General features: G+C 39.4%; 1 protein-coding gene across 27 annotated transcripts in view; it reads right to left on the reverse strand.

The window, feature by feature from the left end:
• The window catches only part of LOC105499779 (uncharacterized), a 122232-nt gene that overhangs the window by 52398 nt on the left and 45391 nt on the right, over positions 1–24443 (reverse strand). For 12 of the 27 annotated variants that reach the window (XR_011618276.1, XR_011618267.1, XR_011618271.1 and 9 more), the window contains 11 exons: positions 23116–23248; positions 19353–19497; positions 18345–18567; positions 16850–16936; positions 16560–16657; positions 16329–16463; positions 13850–15485; positions 12971–13071; positions 7107–7257; positions 3758–3850; positions 1165–1318 (listed from right to left, as the gene is read on the reverse strand). Coding sequence is in view for 8 of the 27 variants with exons in the window: in XM_071088768.1 (XP_070944869.1) it covers positions 15399–15485; positions 16329–16463; positions 16560–16607 (270 nt within the window). In the remaining 19 variants the exon portion in view is untranslated. Of the gene's footprint in view, positions 1–1164; positions 1319–2004; positions 2129–3757; positions 3851–7106; positions 7258–12970; positions 13072–13849; positions 15486–16328; positions 16464–16559; positions 16658–16849; positions 16937–17975; positions 18081–18344; positions 18568–19352; positions 19498–20049; positions 20195–23115; positions 23249–24443 lie in introns of all 27 variants that reach the window. The other 15 variants (XR_011618274.1, XR_011618272.1, XR_011618273.1 and 12 more) reach the window with 11 other exon arrangements.

Here is a 24443-nt window from a genome sequence, read left to right on the forward strand (position 1 = left end):
TAGACTTTCACTTTCATTCACTACTCACTCACTCACCCAGAGCAACTTCCAGTCCTGCAAGCCTCATTCACGGTAAGTGCCCTATATAGGTGTGCCATTTTGTATCTTTCTTTTCTTTTCTTTTCTATTTCTATTTATTTATTTTTTTTGGAGATAGGGTCTCACTGTGTCCCCCAGGCTGGAGTGTGGTGACATGATCTGGGCTTACTGCAACCTCCGCCTCCCAAGCTCAAATGACTCTCGTGCCTCAGCCTCCCAAATAGCCAGGATTACAGGCGCCTGCCACCATGCCCAGCTAGTTTTTGTACTTTTAGTGAAGACAGTGTTTCCCCGTGTTGGCCAGGCTGGTCTCGAACTCCTGGCCTCATGTGATCCGCCTGCCTCGGGCTCCCAAAGTGCTGGGACTACAGGTGTCAGCCACTGCACCTGGCCCCATTTTATACCATAATTTTACTGATCATTATTGCTTAGATATGTTTAGATACACAAATACTGACCATTCAGTACAGTAACATGCTGTACAGGTTTGTAGCCTAGGAGCAACAGGCTGTACCATCTAGCCTAAGTATGTAGAAGGCTAGGTTTGCGTAACTGCACTCTATGATATTAGCACATTGAAACCATTTAACGACACATTTCTCAAAATGTATCCCCATCATTAAGTGACACATGACTACATATATATTCAACTGTTAACAGTGCTTCTACATAAGTAGTAGACTTTTATTAGTTTTCAATATTGTTTTTTTTTTGCTTTCCTCACTTTTCCATTTTTATCTACAACAAAAGTGTCTTGGTTTTGGAAGTTAAAATGATAATCAGAAAAAATAAATATAACCAGCCCTACCCCATAAGATGGTTCAGCTTTGGAACAGGAAATACCTCTAAGCCAAGGGAATTAAGTAGTAGGGTGGTCCCAGAACTAATGTATGAATCTACCCACATGATAGCCCCAGTTGGGCAGCTTCAGAAAAATTACAGACACCTAGGAGAAGGGAAAACATGTCTCTCAAATGAAGCTTACATTTAGCAGTCAGATGACATCTCCACTGCCCAGGATTTCAGTGAAGGTCACAAGATGAAAGTAGTTTCACAGCATGCTTCTCTCTGCACTCTCCCAAAGAAAGCCCCTTGAATTGATAGTACGCTCCTCTGTTTACCCACCTAGTTAGCCAAGCAGTGACTGCCACAGGGGTGGGAAAGAGGGAGGGACTGCATGAAACCATCCAGGGTTCAGCACCACAGCTCCAGAGAGGAAGGATCCTAACACAGCTGGGTTTGGAGTAAAAGTTGAGTCACAGTCTCACTCAGCAAAGAACTGCAGGAACAATCAGCACATGTGAATTAAAACTTTTGAAATACCTTCCCTGTGCAATTAAAAATAGTAGAAGAAAAGGAAGGAAAATATACACAGGTCCAACAATTGTAAAACAAAATCAGATCAAGTTCTAAATAAGATTCATCTCCAAGCCAATAAGGGATTTGGGTGGTAGACTGTACTATCTTTTACCAGCATAGCCAAGATTAGGTTCTGGATTAGGCCTTGAAGGGTTACAGTGAGCATGAAAGACAGATAATTTGGCCCAGACAAATGGGAAGTTGTTTCAATATTAGGATACACTGAGACATTGTTTTAGGCCAGTTAGCTCCAGAGAAACTCTAAGACTTTGAACACGCTGGGAAAAAGCATTTGAAAATAGTAGCTACAGCTTGTTTGTGCTCCCTATAGCATATAGTCTGAGAAAATGGGCATGTCTGTTTTAATGTCTGCAAGAGTACCCATGACAAGGAGGCCATGCAGCTCCTACTGTTGAGATGTGATTATGTGTTTGTTCTCCTCACGTTTCTTCCTTTTTTTTTTCCCCTTTTTTCCCATGAGGTAGCCAGGCATCTATAGAAAAAACCATGCTACAAAACAATACAATTCTCACTTACAGATACATGCATATGTAATAAAAGTATAGGGCAATGTCTTTAAAATCTATAATGTGAATTCTGTGTTACCTCTAAGAAAGAAGGAGGCTTGCAATCAGAGAAGTCTTCAAAGTGAGTTTCAACTGCATATGTAATATTACGTATGTCAGCATGAGAACAGGGACGTCTCTTACATTCTATAATTTTTGTATTTCTGAAATATTTCATAACAACTGTTTCAATGAAGCTTGCTTCTGACTTTAAAAAAGAACCATACTAATTTAGAAATTGTTGAAAACATAGTTAAGTCAAGAGATAAAGAATTAAGTACCAACCCACCACTCATTAATTTTGAAGAATGTATCCTTTTTTTCTGCAGTTCCTCCCGTTTTATTCTCTATGCAGTCATATTTAATGTATGAGTTTCATTTATCTGGAGACTCAACATTTCCTAAACATCGTAAAACCAGTAATTAAATGTGCCCCAATTTTCTCCTCACTTTACTGATGCCAACGCTCACGTCCTTAACCATTAGGTATACAGTCTTTTTCTGTGTAAGGACAGAGACCAACACAGGGGAAGTGACTCCCCACGGTCCTGTACACAAGGACAGATCTGGTATTGGGGGCCAAGGTCTCCTGATTTCAGCCCATTGCATAGCAGACCCATCTTCACATTCTGTCATTCTGTGCTGTCTCCTTTCTGGCCCTCAATGGGAACTTGCTATTTCAGAATCCAAATAGAAATTTAAAAAGAAGAGAAGAACACAACAAATAAAAAGTAATGAGGCTATAATTTGCTTCCTTATTTCCACCATCCTCAGTATCTCATCCTAGAAAGAAACAGCACCAAAGCTTATACATCATATAAATATGTATGCATTTCTTTTTCTGATGGTTCAAATCCATTGATCTCTTTGAGATGTTGATGTTTAAGTCATCTCTTGTGGGAGGGAGAACATAAGGGAGATTATGCATATATTTGTTGAAGTATTAAGTACCATGTGCTTTATTTAGGTTTGCTCATTCCTCCTCATGGCTCTCTGAAGTAAATGTCATTATGCCCATTTTATAGGTTAGCAAGGTCAGATTCAATAAGGGTAACTCACTGCTAGAGGGTCATATTCATCTATCAAGAGGCAAGAATGGGGTATTACACAAAATATTCGTTTATATATATTATTTCCCAAAGTTATCAGATTATATGTATGTTTCAGCAATTTTTCTTTCTCACTCAGCATGGTAGCCTAGGATATTAGTTTTCAGTCCTTTAGTTATTGTAATTTGGCATATTTTTGAAAGTTTAATGGGTATACATATTGTTTTTTAGTGTGAATTATCTGTTAATATCATTTAACCATTTCTCTATTCATTAGTAAGACTTCATTCCATATCAAGGATGTAGTATAGTTAAGGATTTAATATAAAAGTAACCACTGAAACAAAACAATAACCATGCTAATTACTAAATAAATAGGAAGAAGAAATCAAACACATGACCTAGTGAAAGGCTATATAATTTCCTTATATTTATAAACAATACTACAGAACTGAACTTAAATGACCAAAGACTTTGATCATATTATGGGAAGCCAATTCTCCCTGACAATCACACAGGCAGGCCTGCATGACAGTCACACAGACAGGCCTGCATAGCACCCCAGTTACACAGACAAATTTCCACAGTGCTGCCTTAACATTGAGCAAATAGTTAAACCTCGGGAAACTGTTGCCCAGACATCAAAGCTAGAAATGAAACATACAGTCAGTAGGAGCCTTGTGTGGGCTTCTCCCTTGCTGGAGCAAGCCAAAATAACAGAAACAGTTTTACAATAGGACCCACCTCAGGTCGACAAAATCTGAGAGAAGTCAAGGTAACAGAGGCAGCTGTTTGAACAGATTCATTGGAGAGTCTAAGGCAGCTCTCTGGACCAAGCTGTAAAGGAGATAAGATAGAAATAATCACTCTGGTACAACAGTAGACAGTCCTTGAAGCTACTGGGGCCCTTTTAATCAGACTTAGCAAGCATTTTTTTTGCCTCTGACCTTCTAGTTGAAACAAAATTGGTTACCAGTAGACTTAGGCGAATGCTGTACTGCACGTAGTAGGCACATAACCCCAACCTATATAAGCCCTAAGAAAATTTAACACTTTGAGTTGGTCTGGTGGAATTATCTCTGGCTTTCTCCCTGTATCCAGTTACAGTAGTAAATCCCCTTCTTTCCTAGTTTGTCTGCTTCTTGTTATCGGGCCTCGAGAAAATGTAGCCAGACCTGGCTTGATTCCAGGAACAATAACAATAAAGGTAAATGGACTTAACTCACCTATTAAAGAAAAAGTATTTGCAAATTTCCTATCGAAGCAAAATCCAAGATTATGCTTTTTCATGAGATATACCTTAAACAAATGAATTCAGGTAGGTTAACAGTTTAAAAACAAGTAAATATATACCAAGCAATTGCCCATAACAAGAAAACAGGAGTTATAATCTTGATATTTGAGAGAGTAGAATTGAGACCAAAATGGATTTAAAGAGATAAAAAGGCACAGTTGATAATGCTAAAGGCTACAACTCACAAGGAAAATGTGAGATACTAATACTTATGTACCAAAGCACACAATACTTTCCTGAATTCAAAAATGTTCAAGTGGAGAAAAAAATTAGTAATTATAGAGAAGACCTAAACAACCAACTCCCAAGAGTAGAGCTTATAAATAGACACAGTGAACTCTGAAGCCTGATATTAGGCAATACACATGCTTTTCAAATGAACATAGAACATTCATGAAAACGGACTCTATCTGAGGCTGTTAACAAAATCTTGGGCCCAACGAGAATAGAGGAAAATTGCAGAATTTGATGAGGATAATGATGAAAGCAACATATTAAAATCTAGCTAGAGTAGCTGTCAGAAGATATTATAAAGCATTAAATATCTACATGAATAAAAAAGAAAATTAAATATTCAATTTTAAAATCCTGATTTAAAAACCCACAAAGTAAATAAAAGAATGTAGATGGAAAAAAAATAGTTAAGGGTAAAAGTAGAAATGAATGGGCTAAGAAATAACATCCTTGTTAAAGATGAAAGTGTTGGGATGGGTAAAAAGCAAATACTGGCATTGTGGATGATGCACCAAATACCACACTTGGATCTTGAGGAAGGTCTCCCCATAAACTCCTCATAATGCTCCCTTGAATGTAAGGATTAGGGGTGTGTGTGTGTGTGTGTGTGTGTGCGTGCATGAAGGCAGTGAAAACATGCAAAACAATGCTACATTTTGTTTAGGGAGTTCTCATATGGAGGAAAAGAAAAAAAGTAGTATAGGGGAATTATAATTATCTCACTGTGGATATGATTATCTCTAGGGAAGAAAGAAAGGGACACAATCAGGGAGGAGTAAACATTTTTCTTAACCTGGACTAATTTTATAGCTCTCTATACATTTCATCTAAAATATTTCATAAGTAGCAGAGGTTGAAGGGATTAGTTTTTAATCATAAATATAATCCATACTCAGCCAATGTTTAATATTGAGCCAAGTGCAGAGGTTAAAAATATCAATACCCAGTAACTCTATCATAACTGAAATTAAGATTGTGTTATGTCATTCTGGTGGTTATTTTTTCATGCGTATATACACATGTACTGTACATTATATATACAATTCATGTAACCACTATAACCATATGTGCAGTTTAGTGTCCTGTGTTTTTTATATTTTTTGCTTTTATCTTAAATACTTACACATTTATGAAGTGTTCTAATTAAATGACAAGGTATAAGATCTAACATCTTACTCTATCCAGTTGACACAGCCCCAATTCTTGAACAATGCATTGGAATTGAAATGCCATACCTGCAGCATATTAAATAATGTTATACGCCTGGGTCTACTCAAGAGCTTTCTATAGACTTCCTTTAATTTGCATGCTATCCAACAGTTATAAAATTATAGGTTTGAGGAACATTGTAATACCAGGCAGTATAATCTCCACTCCTATTATCCAGCCTTTGGATAGGTGATACAAATAGTAATAATAATAAATGATAATATAAGATGAAAACAATTATAGGACATATGGTAGATAAGTTACTGGCTCTAAATTACACAAACAACAGTTAATGGTTCCCAGGGTCAAATCCAAGTTTTTATAATCCCAAAGCCCACACCCCAGTCCACTGTTTCTTCTTAAAAATATTAGTATTAATATTTTATAAGTACATAAACACACATACACATACAGTTTTTACATGAAGAGGTTTTTTTCTGGACAGATACACAATAACTCCAAAATAGTGGTGCCACTAAGAAGGGCAGTTTGGAGTCTGGAGAGAGATAGAGGTTACTTTGTATATAGAAGACTTTATAGGTAAATAATTATCAAATATTTGGAGAAATTTCCTCTGGTAAAGGAAAGCATTGGCTAAAAGAATATCCTTTGACATTAGACGGCCTTGTATTTGTTTGGTTTTGTCACTTACTACATCTTAAGCAATTACTTACACCCTCTAAGCCTCAGTTTCCTTTCAATAAAAAAGATTAAAATGGTAGACACATATGGAGAAAGTATCAATTAAGATAAAACATGTAACGTAACACAGGGCCAGACACAGAGTAATAATTTAATCAATGCCATATATTATTTGTATTTCTAATAGTAGCAATAGCTCAAGATGGTTGGATGTATAGTATTTTTGGCTTCCAATGAGAGCTATTGTCAAGACATTCTTGCAACGGCTGCCATTCTACATGAGAGCCTCTTATTCATGGTGCCATGACAAGCTAATGTGTCACAATCATTGTGTGTATTATAAGTAACTTGTTACTTGTAATAGTTGATTGAAGCTTGAGGATTGTTTATGTTATAGCTGAATCAGTGTTGTACCTATAAAAACTCTCTCACTCTCTTGAATTATGAAATAATTTTCCGAGTGGGAGAGAAAGGGGTGGAGTTATTCATAGCTATACAGCTGAGAATTGTGGACAACACTGGGTGTTGCAGTGGGAGTGTGCCATGTATGGGAAAACCACATCATCACAATATATAGTCCTTTGCTCTGGAGGGCAACTAATTTAAAGTCAGTAAACATGAAGTTTCAGATGATTTAAGGGTTCCCTATCCACTGTTTCTATATTGAGTGTCTTTCTGTGTTAGGACTTAGACCAAGAAAGGGAAAGGACTCACTGAATGTCCTATGGTCAGTTGTAGGTCTGGCAACAGGGATACAGGTTTGATGACTCCCATCTTCTGTCTATCTGACCGATTTTATTATTTGCTCTTATGTAGTGTTTCTTCTTCCTGGGGCGCCATAAGAAATTCCTTTACCCGTGTCACACTAGAAAGAAAATAAGAGAGCAGAAAGTATGTGGAATAAGAGAAATGATGAGATAGGACCAACATTCACTTCTTGCTGCTACATTTCCAGATGCTCTCTGTTTAAAATCTATTTCACAGGGCACAGGTATTTTCTGTTGGAACCAACAATCTCTCTTCTAAGAATGTAACCCAAAGATTCAATTCAAAAAGACAAAAAGGCAGAAGCACAAGGTTCATTCTTGGCAGAACAAATTGTAACAGCAGAAGACCCAGAATGTGACAGATGTCCACCAATAAGGGACTGATCGAATAACCTAAGATACATCTACCTCCTAGAGTACAATGCAGATATAACAAGCAATGAGAACTCCCACTCTATTATGTAGTGATCTCCAAAATATATACTGTTAAGGGAATAAAAAGCAAAGGAAAAAATATGTAAAGCTGCTGCTGCCCAATATGGTAGGCACTAGCCACTGATGGCTATTTCTTCCTGAGGTACAAAACACATTCATTCCGGCTCAGTAGCCCCTAAAATCTTAATTCATTCTAGCATCAACTCAAAAGTCCAAGGTCCAGAGTCTCATCTAAATCAGTTATGGGTGAGACTCAAAACCCAATTCATCCTAGGGCAAATTCCTTCCAGCTGTGAGCATGTGAATCAAAACAAGCTGTCAACTCCCAAAAACACAACAGTGACACAGGTGTAGGTAAACATTCCCATTCTAAAAGGGAGACACAGGCAAAAAGAAAGGAGTAACAGGCCTCAAGCATAGTCCAAAACCCAACAGGGCCAACAACATTCTTTTTTTTTTTTTTTTTTTTTTTTTTTTTTACAGAGTTTCCCATTCTGTCACCCAGGCTGGAGTGCAATAGCATGATCTTGGCTTACTACAACCTCTGCCTCTAGGGTTCAAGCAGTCCTCCTTCCTCAGCCTCCCGAGTAGCTGAGACCACAGACGTGCATCACCATGCTCAGCTAATTTTTGTATGTTTTGTAGAAAACATACAAAATATATACAATATGGTTTCACCATATTGCCCCGGCTAGTCTCAAACTCCTGAGCTCAAGCAGTCCACCCAACTTGGCCTCCCAAAGTGCTGGGATTACAGACGTGAGCCACTGTGCAAGGCCCATTAAGTCTTAAAGCTAGAGAATCATTCTCTTTTGACTCCATGTCCTGAATACTGGGCTCACTGGGATGGGAACTGGGCCCTCAAAGACACAGGCAGTCCTGCCTCTATGGATTTGCTAAACTCACTCTACTCAGCAGCTCTCACAAATTGGAGTCTCATGCCTGCAGCTTTCCAAGGCTGGAGTTGCATGCTGGTAACTCTATAGTTCTGGGGTCTCTGAGATGGCCATACTCGACACCTCACTAGGTATTGCCTTAGTAGGGGCTCCTTGTGGTAACTCTATCCCTGTACAAGTCTCTGCCTGGATCTCCAGGCGGTCTGAGACATCCTTTCAAATCTAGGAGGAGAAAGCCATGCCCACACAGCTCTTGCACTCTTCAGAATTAGCACCATATGGATACCACTAGTGTTTACAGCTTGTGTCTTCTGAAGCTGCAGATTGAGTCACACCTGCAGCCACTTAAGCCACAGCAACTGGGGTGGCTGAGGAGCACTGTCCTGAAATGTGGGAAGAAGAGACCCAAGTGTCTCTTTGCAGCAAGCCCATGTAAGGCATCCTGGGCTTGTCCCCCTGTAGCTCAGGGTCTGTGATGAGAGGGGCAGCCTCAAAGATCTCTGAAATACTTTGGGGGACTTTTTCTCATTGTCTTGATTAATAGCATCTGTCCGTCTTCCATTCACGTTAGTAACCTCTTTAGCAAATAGTTGCTTGGCCACACCCTTAGTATTCTCTCCTGAACACACTTTTCATTCTACATGGCCAGGCTGTAAATTTTTCTAACTTTTTTTTTGCTCTGCTTCTCTTTTAATTACAAATTCATACTTTGAGTCACTTATTTCTTCTCACATCTCACTGTATGTGGTTAAAAGTAGCTGTGTAACAGCTTGAATGCTTTGATGCTTAGAGATTTCTTCCACCAGATACCCTACTTCATCACTCTTAAGTTCTGCATTCCATAAAGCCCTAGAATATGGACAAAATTCAGCCAAGGTCTTTGCTGCTTTATAACAGGATGGCCTTTACACCAGTTTCCTACGTTGTTCCTCACTTCTTTTCTTTCTTTTTTTTTTTTTTTGAGACGGAGTCTGGCTCTGTCGCCCAGGCTGGAGTGCTGTGGCCTGATCTCAGCTCACTGCAAGCTCCGCCTCCCGGGTTTGCGCCATTCTCCTGCCTCAGCCTCCCGAGTAGCTGGGACTACAGGCGCCCACCACCTCACCCGGCTATTTTTTTGTATTTTTTAGTAGAGACGGGGTTTCACTGTGTTAGCCAGGATGGTCTCGATCTCCTGACCTCGTGATCCGCCCATCTCAGCCTCCCAAAGTGCTGGGATTACAGGCTTGAGCCACTGCGCCCAGCCTCTTTTTTTTTTTTTTTTAAATGGAGTTTGTTGCCCAGGCTGGAGTGCAATGGCGCAATCTCGGCTCACTGCAACATCCACCTCCTGGGTTCAAGCAATTCTCCTGCCTCAGCCTTCCAAGTATCTGGGATTACAGATGCCTGCCACTATGCCTGGCTAATTTTTTAAATTTTTAGTAGAGACAGGGTTTCACCATGTTGGCCAGGCTGGTCTCGAACTCCTGACCTCAGGTGATCCAGCCACCTCGGCCTCCCAAAGTGCTGGGATTACAGGCATGAGCCACTGTGCCCGGCCTGTTCCTCATTTCTGTCTGAGACTTTATCACAATGGCCTTTACTATCCGTATTTCTACCAACATTCTGGTCACAACCCCTTGAACTACTTTAAGGCTTAAATACTATCTAAGAAGATTTAGACTTTTCCTACAGCTCTCCTCTTCTGAGCTCTCACCAGAATTGCCATTATAGCTACATTTATGGCAGTCTAGGCTTTTTCTAGCCTGTTCATTCAAATTCTTCCAGCCTCTACCCATCATTACCTAGTTCCAAAGCTGTTTCCACATTTTCAGGTATTTGTTATAGCCATAAACCATGTCTCAGTACCAATTTTCTGTTAGTCCATTTTCTGCTGCTATAACAGAATAGTACAGACTTGGTAATTTATAAAGAAATAAAATATATTTCTTGCAGTTCTGGAGACTGGGAAGTCCAAAAACATGGCTTCAGCATCTGGCAAGGGCCTTCATGCTACATCATAACTTGGCAGAAGGGCAAGTGAGCACATGAGACACAAAGAGGAAGTAGGACTGAACTAATTCTTTTATCAGGAGCCCATTCTCATGATAACTAACCCACTCCCACAATAACAGCATTTATCCACTCATAAGGGTGGATCCCTTATAGGCTAATCACTGCTTAAAGTCACCTCTTATTAATACTGTTACAATGGCTATTACATTTCAATTGGAGGGGACATTCAAAGCTTAGCACCCAGCAACCTCTTCTGTATATGATGCCCCACCAAGGGTTAGGGACTGGTAATTGTACAATTCCCACGCCTGTTCACTCAACAACCCCTCTTGGTGATGATGATGAGGATGATGATGGTGGAAGTGAAATCCTCTGCCTGGGGCCAAGAGACCTTGGTATGTGGATCATGTGAATTGACTGGCATTTAAGGTGGCAGACAGACAGGCTTATTCAGAATAACAGGTGCTTCCTCTGGGACAAAGATCTAGAGGGTAGGAAACTAATGTTGACAAAACTAATTATAAAGAAGATGTACTCTAAGTTGTATCTCCTTTAATCTTAACATTTATTCAAGTAACCTATTATTAAATACATAGTTTAGATCAAGTTATAGGAAATTAAGAGAGGTTATATAAACCAGAGATACTGCTTTGGTTATTGTCTCCTCAGGAGTGGAGTCTGGAATTTCACTAAAGCTTTTCATGTGTTCTGAAGCCTCCAGGAATCCAAATGCTCTAATCTCCCTGGACAATAATAATTAATGCTGCCCTGGTCATTGCTTAATTTATTTATATAATGATCTGTATATTAAATCATAATATTGAAAAATTTAAAACACTGTGTATGACAAAATAAATCATTAAAGCTTGTCTCAGTAGGCTAAAGTAAATATGCACAAATTACATGGAGCTAATTCTCATAATATATAAAGCATTCCCAGTAGCCAATATGGAGAGATGGTCTGATGATGTTGTGGTAGGCACCCTCTAAGATTGTCCCCTATGATCCTCATTTTCCTTGTGTATTCACTCCCTGTGTTACCTGTCCCATTGTGTGGGCTAGAGTTAGTGACTTGCTCCTAAAAATTAAAATATGTGAGAAGGGATGAGATGTCACTTCTGAGATCAAGTGACAAAAAGCTGTGTTGTGCTTGCTAGGCACATTCTTATAGATGCACTAAGGAGAGCCAGTTGCCATGATGTGAGCTAACCATGTGACAATCGATGTCTCTGCCCAAGAACCATTGAGGCCCTGAGGGCTGCTAACAGTCATATAAATGAGCTTGGAATTGGATTCTCCCTCCATTGAGCCTTGAGATGGCTGTAGTCCCTACCTAGACCTTGATTGCAGCCTTGTGAGAGACTCTGAGCCAGAACCTAAACTGTGCCGTGATTCCTAACCCATAGAAATGGTGTGTATTAATATGTTTGTTGCTTTAAGCAGCAAAATTTGGAGGTAATTGGTTATGCAAGATAGCTAATAAAGATATAAACAGAATTCATGTAAACAGCAATATACATGTCCAAGAAACATTTAAAAACACATTCGCTAATGAAATGCAAATAAAAACCTGGATAGATGCTGTTTTTCTGAAAAAAAGGCAAGCTGCAGAGCCATATAGGTGATGGGAGCTTACAAATCCCATAGAAGGCCAGGATCCCTGACCTAAGAGAGTAACGGGGACTCACCTTTCTTGAATGCTGGTGCATTTTTATTTCATGTATTTCCACAACATTACCAGGAGGTAGAGGTAATGACCTCTATGTGATTTTATAGCTAGAGAAGCAAAAATGTTTGTAGGTTAAGTAGTCTGGCTGGGGAGTGTTGGGAGAAAGGCTTATAGGGTGCCTGTATAAACTGGCCATAAAAATATGGACAATAAGTTGTGGAAAACCACAAGAGGCCTCTGAGGAGGAAAGCCTTCTTATCGCCATTATGTTCCCATGCTCTGAGCGAGACTTGCTCTCTTATCTATAAACACTGTGTTCAAGGAGAAAGACACTCCTTTGAAGCACTGGAATACGGCCAGATGTGCAGGCTTCTAGTTAAACCCGCTCCCACTCGCTACTCTCCCATAAGTTAAAGATACACTGTTTGAGCCCAAAGAAGATTCATTTGCTATAGATTACGTGCATGATGCATTGCCTCCCTTTCACCGTTTCGCCCTGAACATCTGCTTCTTAGATATAAGTGACTGTACTCAATAAATAGTGTGGAGACCAGAGCTTGGCACCTTTTGCAGCCTCCATTTTGCAATTGGTCTCTTGGTCCCCACTCTTTATGCATTCTTAACCTATCTCTTCTCATTCCTTCGTCACCACCAGACTTTGGGTACCCTACGGGTGGTGTTGAGGCTGGTCCCCAACAGGGGAGCATTCTACAGTAAGTAGAAAAGTAGAGACCAGCACCCCGTAAGGCCCCATGCAGACTCTATGATGCTGAGCTGCATATCACACGATAACCAAGTAAATCTTGCTTTCCTGCTGACCTGGGTCACTACTGAAATCTGTATCTTCACCGCTGAAGCCAGGCTGCTAGTTCTGCCTCTCTTTCTGATCAGAGAATCTTGTTGTACATCAATTTCCTGCTCTGTAAAGATAAGGGAATGTGTCTGGGTCAGTGCTTTCAAAAGTAGAGCTCCCAGACAACCTACCTCATGAGGAATATGCATTCTCTAATAGAGGGGCAGGTGTCACACTAAGGATGACTACTTGAAGGGACAGGCTCCAAATACATACAGATTGGGGATGCATAGACTTAAAAGATATTGCCAAATCAACCTGGAAAGAGGTTGTACTAAGTGATATCCCCTCCCCCAATATGAGACAGAGTAGACATACCCACATGCACACCTCACTGAAATCCTCGACGGTTTTTTAAAATACTTTGACAACATGACGGTGGAAATTCTCTCATTGTCATCATATTAAACTGGATACTAAGGTAATTTTTAAATAATTCCCTATTAAACAAATACTCTGTTAATCATCATTATTGCTATTTTTTTAATGCAAAAGGGTCCAGTTACATATGCAGCCTAACAGACAATGAGCAACAAGCACATGAGCCTGCAGGTTCTCCTAGGGCTACTGCTGGCATTAAGGCTCCAGGGTGTGTATGTGTGTGTGTGTGTGTGTGTGTGTGTGTGTGTGTGCATTTGTGTGGTCTCTGGTGGCTCCTAATGACAGTGCATTTGCCTAGAAGATTAAGAATGTCTCTCTGGGATATTGGTTGAGTTCAAGTTTAGAGAGGAGCTGGATCTACACATTCTGGAGTCTTTCTGAATGACACAAGAGCTGGACCACAACTTACTTCTGAGTAGGCTGTAATCCTCTCCTCATGATGGAAAGCAAGCCTGAGACCTCACCTGCTCAGGTCAGGGGGGATCCCTCCAGCATGTAAGGTGTGGTAGTCAGCCTAAATCTACTTCTGAACACTGTAGCTGGGTGCTCCCATCTTGCTGCCATCAGTTGTAGGGACCTGGGAAGCTGCATCCTCTCAGCCACCTAACTCCATGGGTTCAGTCATCTGCATAAAAGCTCTGTGCTAGGAGATAAAAATTTGTGAATTATCAGCACATGTTTGACACATTGTGCATCCACCCATTCAGTCATTCCTCAGTTAACAGTTACTAGGCATTAAGACCAAACTCTACACCATCCCTTTGGTTAAGTTTTAGGCTTCCCCAGAAGAGAAACAAGAAAGTGAAGTGTGGAAAGGAGGGTGTGGTAAATTCAGATGGCTCTTTCCACTAACAGATTAATCATAGAGACTCATCACTGATGATTGTAAAACATAATTCAGTGCCATGGAGCCATTTCTACATCTTTAGTTGATGTTCTCTTTACATATATTCTCCCATTTGCAATCAATATTCTATGAAGAATTCTCAATACTCAGCTCACTTCCCTCTGCACTTCCCTACACCTCAGTCTTCATTTCTTATCTAATGGGGCTTACCTCCCCATCCTTCCACTGAACTTGAACTCTCCCAAGTCTACAGCCACCTCTTTGTCACATTTATAGATCAAGAGTGTTGAAATAAATGTTCAAATGGAGATAAATGGGTATTTCCCAAGGAGGAAAAGGTTTCCCTCCCTCAAGACAGAATTCATTTCCTTGTGTCTATAGACAAAGATAGTATGCAATGCTATCAGTTACCTAAAAGCTAGAGTTGTATAACAGCGTTCAGAGTCAGATAACCAGAAGGCTGAGCTATAGATGACATGCTTTCAAATGAAGCACACATTTTACCTGACATAGCTTATACTTTTGATTCATTGATAGGGAGTTCATAAATAGGTTTACTTTATGTTAGCAGTAATTTTTATGGCTACTTCAATAATCTTGCCTTATCTGTTTTTTATTTCTTTCTCAAGGGGTACCAAGTAGGCAATGAAATAATGTGAAATTATAATGCTGTTCCAAACTTTGCCATGATTAAAAATATTGTCTAAAAGCACTAATATATCACAATTAGAAAATATAGTGATGAAATATAATTGCGGTGATAGGGAGCTCTTTTGCAGTTTCCTGATAGTTAAGTCAAAATTCTTTTAGTGTACCACTGAAATAATGATGCTGGAATTTTTTTGGGATATATCTATTAAGTAAAATATTTCCACTTTAAAATAAGTATGCATAAATCCATACTGATATAAGTAAATGTTTGGTGAATTAATAAAGAAAAGCGTGTGAGAAGACAAACTGTCTTTATGGAATGATTCCAAATAGTATTTGTAGCTATTAACCCTCCAAGAGGTGGAGCTTAATTCTATTTCAACCCCTGAATATAGGTCACACTTAGTGACTCACTTCTCAGGAACAGAGTACATGAATTGAAAAAGTTACCGTACACTGGAAAACTTGGCAAACACTGCTTTAACTACATGATGAAATTAACATCACCAGTGAGGTCACGTCATCATGTAAACCCAAATATTACGTGATAAGAAGGGCACTTCAACGCTGTAGTATTCTTTCTCAAATTCCATAATGCCGGTCTAATCATGAGAAAAAGACAATAGATTAAGGCTGTACTCCTCAAGACTATCAGGGTCAATAAAATATTCTGAGAGTTCCTCATATTGTCAAGCAGAAAATTGCCATATAACCCAGCAACTTTACTCCCAGGTACATACTCAAGAGAAACGGAAACCTATGTCTACATAAAAACTTGCACAAAAAATATATGTAGCATCATAATTCATAATGGCCAAGAACTGGAAACAACTCAAGTGTTCACCAATTGACTGGATAAACAAAATGTGGTATATCAATAAAAAGGAATAAAGTGCTGGTACATGCTACAAAATAGATAAACCTTAAAAATATTATGTAAAGTGAAAGAAGTCAGACATGAAAGACAAAATATTACATGATTCCACTTCTATGAGATATCCAGAACAGGTAAATCCACAGAAACAAAAAGCGTATCTGTGATTCCTGGAGCTGGGGGTGAGAGCAGAGATTAACTGCCTTCAAGTGTGATGGGACATTTTAGAGTGATGGAAACCTCCAAAACTCAACTACGGTGATGATTGCACAACTTTTGTTTACTGAAAATCATCGAGTTGTATCCTTAAAAGTGTGAATTTTATTGTCTGTAATTACATTGCAAGAAAGCCTGGGCTTCTGTTGTACCTCAGTAATGACCAAACTTTTTCCTACAAAGGCCTTGATGTCCATGTTTTCTATACCCATGAATGTATATAAAACTGTAGCTGTATCCCAGCCCTGCTGACTGTGTCCTAAAACTCTCTATCAATGACAGTCTCTCCCTGCCCCTCCGCCACCGCCCCCCATGCTGACTCGGGCTTCGCTTGTGTGAAAAATTCGATTTGCACCTGATCACTTCCACATCTTCTAACTGTAGCAGAAACTTGAGACTGGGTCCACAACAGTGTCCAGGGCCTCCACTCTAACATGACATCAGCATTATTATTTTTTACTCCTCTTTGGATTTTCTCCTGTGACTCCACCTGAGGAATCAAAATGGCATTACCTCTCTGGGTGTCAGTATGGCAATACTTATCAAAGGGCTACATACGTGCACACTTTTTGCGCCAATAACTTACCTTGTAGAAATTTATCTTCAGGACATTGTGAAGGATGCTGATAAGCATCTGGTTATAAGGACTGTCATTCTGAAAATTCTTTTCCTTTATTTCTGGGCCTGAATTTAGGAAGAAAGACCAACCAGATACACCAAATTATGAAGGGGCAGAAGGTAGCAGAGGGAAATGCTGTGCACACACACAAGCAGTGACAAATACACACACATGTACAGCAACCAGGTTCTGTTATTACAATACTAGAATTCCTCCAAGACAGTTGGTAGGGCTCTAAGAAGACCCATCTGGCTCACCAGTGTAAACAGCTACAGGAACTGTGCCCTTCAGCCATGCATAGACTCTGAAAAGATGTCTTCCACACAGTGTAGATAACAGGGAATCTGAATAACACAGGTTTGAGAAAACTGATATCATATCCATAGGATGGAATTCTAGAATTCAGCAAAACAAGTTTTAATGAAGATAACGATGAGAGGTGATTTGTTGCCCATACGATTAGCAGTGATTCACATTATTTCTAATGTGTGAAGACACAAGGTCCTTACATACTGTTATGTAAGGAATATAAGTTAGAAATAGTATTTGGATTTCATTATGTTAACATAAAATTTTACAGTTTCCAGGGTTTTGAAAGACCACTTCCAGGAACTTTTTTTTTTTTGACAGAAAGACTTACAAATATATTTGCATATATATGAGGAGGATATTAAGTATACTATTGTTTGTAACAGGAAAAAATGTTAAAGCAACTACATTTTTATGACTAGGACACTAATTAAATGAATTTTGGGGCACCCACATGATGAACCACCTGGTTGATAAAAAAAGAGACTACAATTATTTTTGGAAAGAAACTTAAAACATTATTATGGAAACACATGTGTATGCAAAGATGACCACAATGAGGGCAAATGTGGGTCACAAAGATCATTTAGTGGCCAAGATGCATTTTTGCTTATATAGGTCTATAGCTACTTATCCAGAGGTTTGAAAGCATAAACATAGAAGTGATCATTTTGTGCTTTCACATAGCACATGAAGAGGCTACACTTTCTGTCTGGTGGCCGTCAGTACCCCTGTACAGTGGGAATGCCCCTTTTTCTACCCACACCTCCGGAAAACTGCAGGGTGTGCATGGGCCACAGCACCTCCCTCCCACCTTCCTGCTCAGCGATGTTCAAGCTGCTGCAGTTCAGGCTTCTGTCATGAGGGGGCATCACTGTACCACTATTATCAAACTTCTCTACAAAGCAAGGAGCAGAAAAATACGGTAGCCTCCCCTAAAACCCAGTCTATGAAAAGAACTGCAGAATGATTCTAAATCTGTCTGGAAAAAAAACAACCCTGACAGGTGTAAAACAGTGTAAAAACATACTGTGGGACATCCATAGGATGAAACACCACGTAGGTCTGATGTACCTGGGCTGTTGCTGGGAGGCAGGATTGGGGGAGCCCAGGGCAGCAGGAAGTGACTGAGAGGATGAGGCACTGGAGTGGGGTCTGGGCCGCTGTGTCCATAATGTCCTGGAGAGGGGGTCAGTGGGAAAGGGTGGAAGAAGGTCTGAGAAGCCTGTACAGGGTTGGAGTGATGGGTGGTGAACACCCTGCTCTCCAGGAGGGACCCCCCCTACAGTGTGGACATCTCAACCTACACTAATGAAGGAAAAGATAAATTACTGAATGCGCTGTAGATTTGGAATCAACAGCAAATTGGCCTGCTTTAGTATACAAATGGGTATTCCGAACTACTGGTATCACAGTAAAGAAAAGTTTCATAACATTACTTACTCTGCAAAATTTACGCCTTTTCATTAAGAAAGAGCAAGGAACGTGGAGATAGCTGTAATGCCTCTTGGTGGCCAGAGTCAGGATTGCAACTCTGAGTGTAGACCAGGGGACTCAGCAGCGGGCAGGGAGGGATGCAAGTTGGGAGCTTGATTAATGGGATCAGACATGGTTTTCTGGAACTTTTCACTTACGTCCAGCTATCCTTCTGTATCCATCATTTTTTCTGGAATATTAACAGAAGCACTTTTTGTGGGATATCTAAATCTGAGATCAGAAGCCAGTCCTGGTCTGAACTGAAGATAATACTGCAACTGTGAGCTGTACTTGAGGTGGTGGAGCTAGACTAGCTAGAAACACACACACACACACACACACACACACACACACACACACACCACGCACATGCACACGCACAGCTACTACAGGTCTTACCTTCCCTACCTCCAAACACATCCTGCCAAGGTCCATTTCTCCCTCTGCACATGGCTGCAGCACTGATACCATCAGCTTGCTCCTCCCTAGACTTCTGCAATATTTTCTAATGGTTATCTCCACACACTATCTTCTCCCTCTCCAGTCCATTCTTTGCACAGTGGCCAGAGTCACTTTCTAAAAACATGAGTCAGATGATATTGTTCCCATTCTCTAACCCTCCACACTCACAATACAATCCAAACTCCTTACAGTGGCTTAAACAATATGGCTTCTATCTGCCCTTTCAACTTCATCTCACCAGTCTGTGCATTGTCTGCCAGGCTCTAGGCACTTGAGCTTTTCCCTGCTCTTGGAACACACGGTGCCCATGCACACTGTGTACACACTGGCAGAAAGTCAGTCTGTGCCTAGCTTCTTTTTGTCATCCAGGACTCAGCTCAAATGTCACTTCCTGAAAAGGAGCTTCACTTACAACCCCATCTATAATTATCTTTATCTTGGTCACTTTCTACTCTACATGTGTTTAAAACACAAATCCCCATATGAAACTACCCTGCTGATTGATTTGTTTACCTGCTTATTACCAGTTTTCTCAAACTAGAATGATGTGTCCGGGGACCATGTTTGTCTTCTTCTCTGTGCTGTTTCCCCAGTGCTTAGATCAATGCTTCACACATAAATCACTGAATGAAAATTACTGAATTGAAGGAACTGGTACCTATTTCACAAAACAGAAATGACACAGATATTAAAAGCAAAGTAGTAGGAGCAACCAATTATGAAATTAGACATGAAAGGATTCAAATTTTTCATAGACCTTGTTGCAAATCCACAGCAGTGCTTTTCAAACATGGGTGAGTACTACAATCAATTGGAAAAATTTCTCAAAATATAGATACCTCCTACCACACCTTCCTGTTTTTCATTCAGCTGACTTATGGTAGACCCAAATATCTACTATTTTAACAGGCAATCCATGATGATTTTGATGAAGTAGTCCATGAACCATACTTGGCAAAATTCTGATGAAAACACCTCACATTACTGTGCCATTAATTTAATGCCCACCATGGAGAACTCTAGGACATCTGGATTGTCTCTGTTAAGGTAATTACTCAAAAGTGACTAGTCCTTCCCTCCCACCTAAGATCACAGATTGCTTTCCCATATGAGTTCACTGTTAATCTCCAGAGTATTCTTGTGTGGTCAGCAAGATTGGGAATTACTATCCTGTTGAATAAATGAGGCTGGTGGAAGGGAAGTGACTCACCCACAACCTCAGAGCATGACTTTGAGCATTTGAAGAGAAAAAGTCTGAAGATAACAACCCATATCGTGTTGCATCTAGTAGGTCTTCAACAAATGTAAGTTCCCCACTCCAACTTTGCCTCCTTCATTCTGTCAGTGCGATGCCTCTGACATTAAAATTCACGTCATGAATACCAAAGAGAATACTTGGAAATGTGACAGAAAGCAGGGATAAGTTTAGACTTTTCTAAACGCCAACTCATAGTTTTGAAAGGAATATCAGAATTGTAAAACAACACAACTATCATCAAAACAAGTGACTCAGGCAAAAATCATAAATGGATACTCGGTCTACGCTAAATCCCATGAGAGTCACAGAGTCACCATGGTAACCAGGCTAGCCAAGGAACCCTGGGAAAAAACAAACAACCCCCTATATCTTGTTACTAACATGTGCTAGGAAATGAATAGCGCTGACGTAATACATGGTAATTAGTCTCAACACCTCATCATACACATTCCTGGCAGCTTCAGCAACATACAAATTGATACATTCACAAATACTCATATGGATGCATGCCCTCTCCCCAATGCTCTCTCACCATCCAAGATCCCAGGAATTTTTTAAGGTGGGTTTACTGGGGACAAAAAAATACAACCTTACATTTTAACATATTCAAATATAGCAGAAACATAAAGTTGAAAGCTACTAACCTATATTATTTTAGTGATTGATTTTTCTGGAGATTACCTGTAGAACTGTTGGGGGTACGTTTTTATCCCTAGTTTCAGTGTATTGCCAATGATTTCTAAAAGCTAATATAGAAATACATGTACATGCACATTAAGCATCAAATATCTTTTCCATCTTAGAGTAGCCTGTGCTTTTTACCGGGATTCTTCAATAGTCATTATTAAAAATCTGGTTGCTGGTGGTTCCATGAAAATGTAATAACTAAGAATTCTATTTAAGAAATAATGCCATTGACAGCAGCATCAACAAGTATGAAATATTTTTGAATTATCTGCTCATAGATATGGAACATTTGTACATTGAATACTACAAAACATTGCTGAGAGAAGGAAGACCCAAAGAAGTAGAGGACATACTGTGTTCATGAGTCAGAAGACTCAGTATTGTTAAGACGTTTATTCCCCACAAACTAATATGCAGATTCAGTGCAATCCGAATAAATATTCTATATATTTTTCAAAGAAATTAGCAAGTGGATGTTAAAATCATATACAAATACAAAACACCTAAACTGTGAAAAACAACTGTAAAAAAGAACAAAGGTATAGGACAAACACTACCTAATTTCAAAACTCATTATAAACCTACAGTAATCAAGACAGTGTGCTATTACCATTGAAGGGGAAAAGTAGATCAAAAGGACAGGATAAGGAATCCAGAAGTAAACCCATGAACACACGGACAACTGATTTTTTGACAATGATGTAAAGACTATTCAGTGAAAAATAGTCTTTTCAACAAATGGTTCTGTAATAAGTAGATATCCATATACACAAAAATAAACTGTAATCCATATATCACAACATACAAAATCAATTCAAACTGAATCTGAGACCTAACTATAAAATCCAAATGTATAAACTCCTACAAGAAAAGACAGGAGTAAATCCTTGTGACTGTGAATAGGTAAACGTTTTTTAGATAGGATATCAATAAAAACACCTTAACCCTAAATAAATTATAAATGGCACTTCCTCAAAGTTAAAAATTTCTGCTCTTCCAAAAGACACTGTTGAGAGAATGGAAAAATAAACCAATGACTGGGAAAAAGTATTTGAAAAATCGTATAACTGACAAAGAATTTATATCCAGAATATATAAAATCATTTAAAAGTAAGAAGTAAACAGACACTCCAATAAAAAAATGGGAAAATAATAGAAACAGAAACTTTACCAAAGAATATATACAAATGGCAAGTAATCACACGAAAAGATGTTTAACAATAATAGTTGTTAAGAAAATGTAGGCCAGGTGCAGTGGCTCATATTAGCCTGTAATCCCAGCACTTTGGGAGGCTGAGGCAGGCAGATCATGAGGTCAGGAGTTTGAGACTAGCCTGGCCAACATGGTGAAACCCTGCCTCTACTAAAAATACAAAAATTAGCCAGGTGCAGTGGTGGGCGCCTGTAATCCCAACTATTCAGGTGGCTGAGGTAGAAGAATTGCTTGAACCCAGGAGGTGGAGGTTGCAGTGAGCTAAGATTGTGCCACTGCATTCCAGCCTGGGTGACAGAGCAAGACTCTGTCTTGAAAAAAAAAAGGTAAATTAAAACTCTAATGAGATATTACTATGCACCCATGAGAATGGCTAAAGTGAAAAAGACTGACCATACCAAGCTTTGGCAAGGTTGTGGAGAATGGAATTCTCATATACTGCTGATGGGAATGAATAAGGAATGGTACTACCACTTTGGAAAACAGTTTGGCAGTTTCTTACAATTTTAATCTCACATCTACCATATGATCCAGACATTGAACTCCTAGTGTTTACCCTAGAGAAAGAAAGCATGTGTACATATAAAGACATTTACACAAATGGTTATGGCAGCTTTATTTAGAAGAACCCCAAACTGAAAACTACCTACTGTCCATGAAAAAGTAAACGGATAAAACAAATTGTGGTATATCCATATACTACTTAGCAATTTTATAAAGGAATTATTCAATCATGCAACAATGAGGATAAATCAAAAAGTTAAACCCCATCTCTACTAAAAATAGAAAAATTAGTCAGGCGTTGTGGTGGGCACCTGTAATCCCAGCCACTCAGTGAGGCACGAGAATTGCTTGAACCTGGGAGGTGGAGATTGTAGTAAGCCACGATCGTACCACTGCACTCCAGCCCAGACGACAGTGAGACTCCATCTCACAAAAAAAAAAAAAAAAGAAAAAAGAAAAACGGTCATCACTCAAGGATGCCCACTTTCACCACTTCTATTCAACATAGTACTGGAAATCCTAGCCAGAGCAATCAGACAAGAGAGGGGAGGAAATCAAACTGTTGCTATTCATCAACGATATGATCATATACCTAAAAAATCCAAAAGACTTACCCAAAAGACTCCTAGATCTGATACACGAATTCAGTAAAGTCTCAGGTTACAAAGTCAATGTAAACAAATCAGTAGCACTGCTATACACCAATGACCAAGCTGAGAATCAAGAACTCAATCCTTTTTACAACAGCTGCAAAAAAATAAAAATAAAAAAATAAACCTAGGAATATACTTAACCAAGGAGGTGAAAGATCTTTATGAGGAAAACTACAAAACATTGCTGAAAGAAATCATCGATGACACAAACAAATGGAAACACATCCCATCCTCATGGATGGGAAGAATCAATATTGTGAAATGACCATACTGCCCAAAGCAATCTACAGATTCAATGCAATTCCCATTTTCCATCAAAATATCATCATTTTTCACAGAACTAGAAAAAATCCTAAAATTCATATGCAACTGTAAAACAGCCCATATAGGCTGGGTACAGTGGCTCATGCCTGTAATCCCACCACGTTGGGAGGCCAAGGTGGGTGGATCACCTGAGGTCAGGAGTTTGAGACCAGCCTGGCCAACATGGTGAAACCCCATCTCTACTAAAATACAAAAATTAACTGGGCCTGGTGGTGGGCACCTGTAATCCCGGCTACTTGGGAGGCTGAGGCAGGAGAATTACTTGAAACTGGGAGGCGGAGATTGTGCTGAGTGGAGATTTTGCCATTGCACTCCTGCCTGGGCAACAAAGTGAGACTCCATCTCAAAAAAACAAAAAAACAAAACAAACAAACAAACAAAAAACCTGCCCAGCCCACATAGTCAAAATAATTCTAAGCAGAAAGAACAAATCTGGAAGCATCACATTACCAGACGTCAAATTATACTACAAGGCTATAGCTACCAAAACAGCATGGCACTGGTATAAAAATAGGCACTTAAACCAATGGAAAAGAATGGAGAACCCAGAAATAAAGCCAAATACTTATAGCGAACTGATCTTTGACAAAGCATACTAAAACATAAATTGAGGAAAGGACCCCCTATTCAATAAATGGTGCTGGGAAAACTGGCTAGCCACATGAAGAAGAATGAAACTGGATCCCCGTCTCTCACATTATACAAAAGTCAACTTAAGATGCATCAAACACTTAAATCTAAGACCTGAAGCCATAAAAATTCTGGAAGATAACATCAGAGAAACTCCTGTGGACATTGGCTTAGGCAAAGAATTTGTAACTAAGACCCCAAAAGCAAATGCAACAAAAACAAAAATAAATAAATGGGACCTAATCAAAAAGCTTCTGCACAGCTAAAAAAAAAAAATATTCAGCAGAGTAAACAGACAACCCACAGAGTGGGAGAAAATACTTTCAAACTATGCA

This window comes from Macaca nemestrina, chromosome X, assembly GCF_043159975.1.
Source record: "Macaca nemestrina isolate mMacNem1 chromosome X, mMacNem.hap1, whole genome shotgun sequence".
NCBI classification, from domain to species: Eukaryota; Metazoa; Chordata; class Mammalia; order Primates; family Cercopithecidae; genus Macaca; species Macaca nemestrina.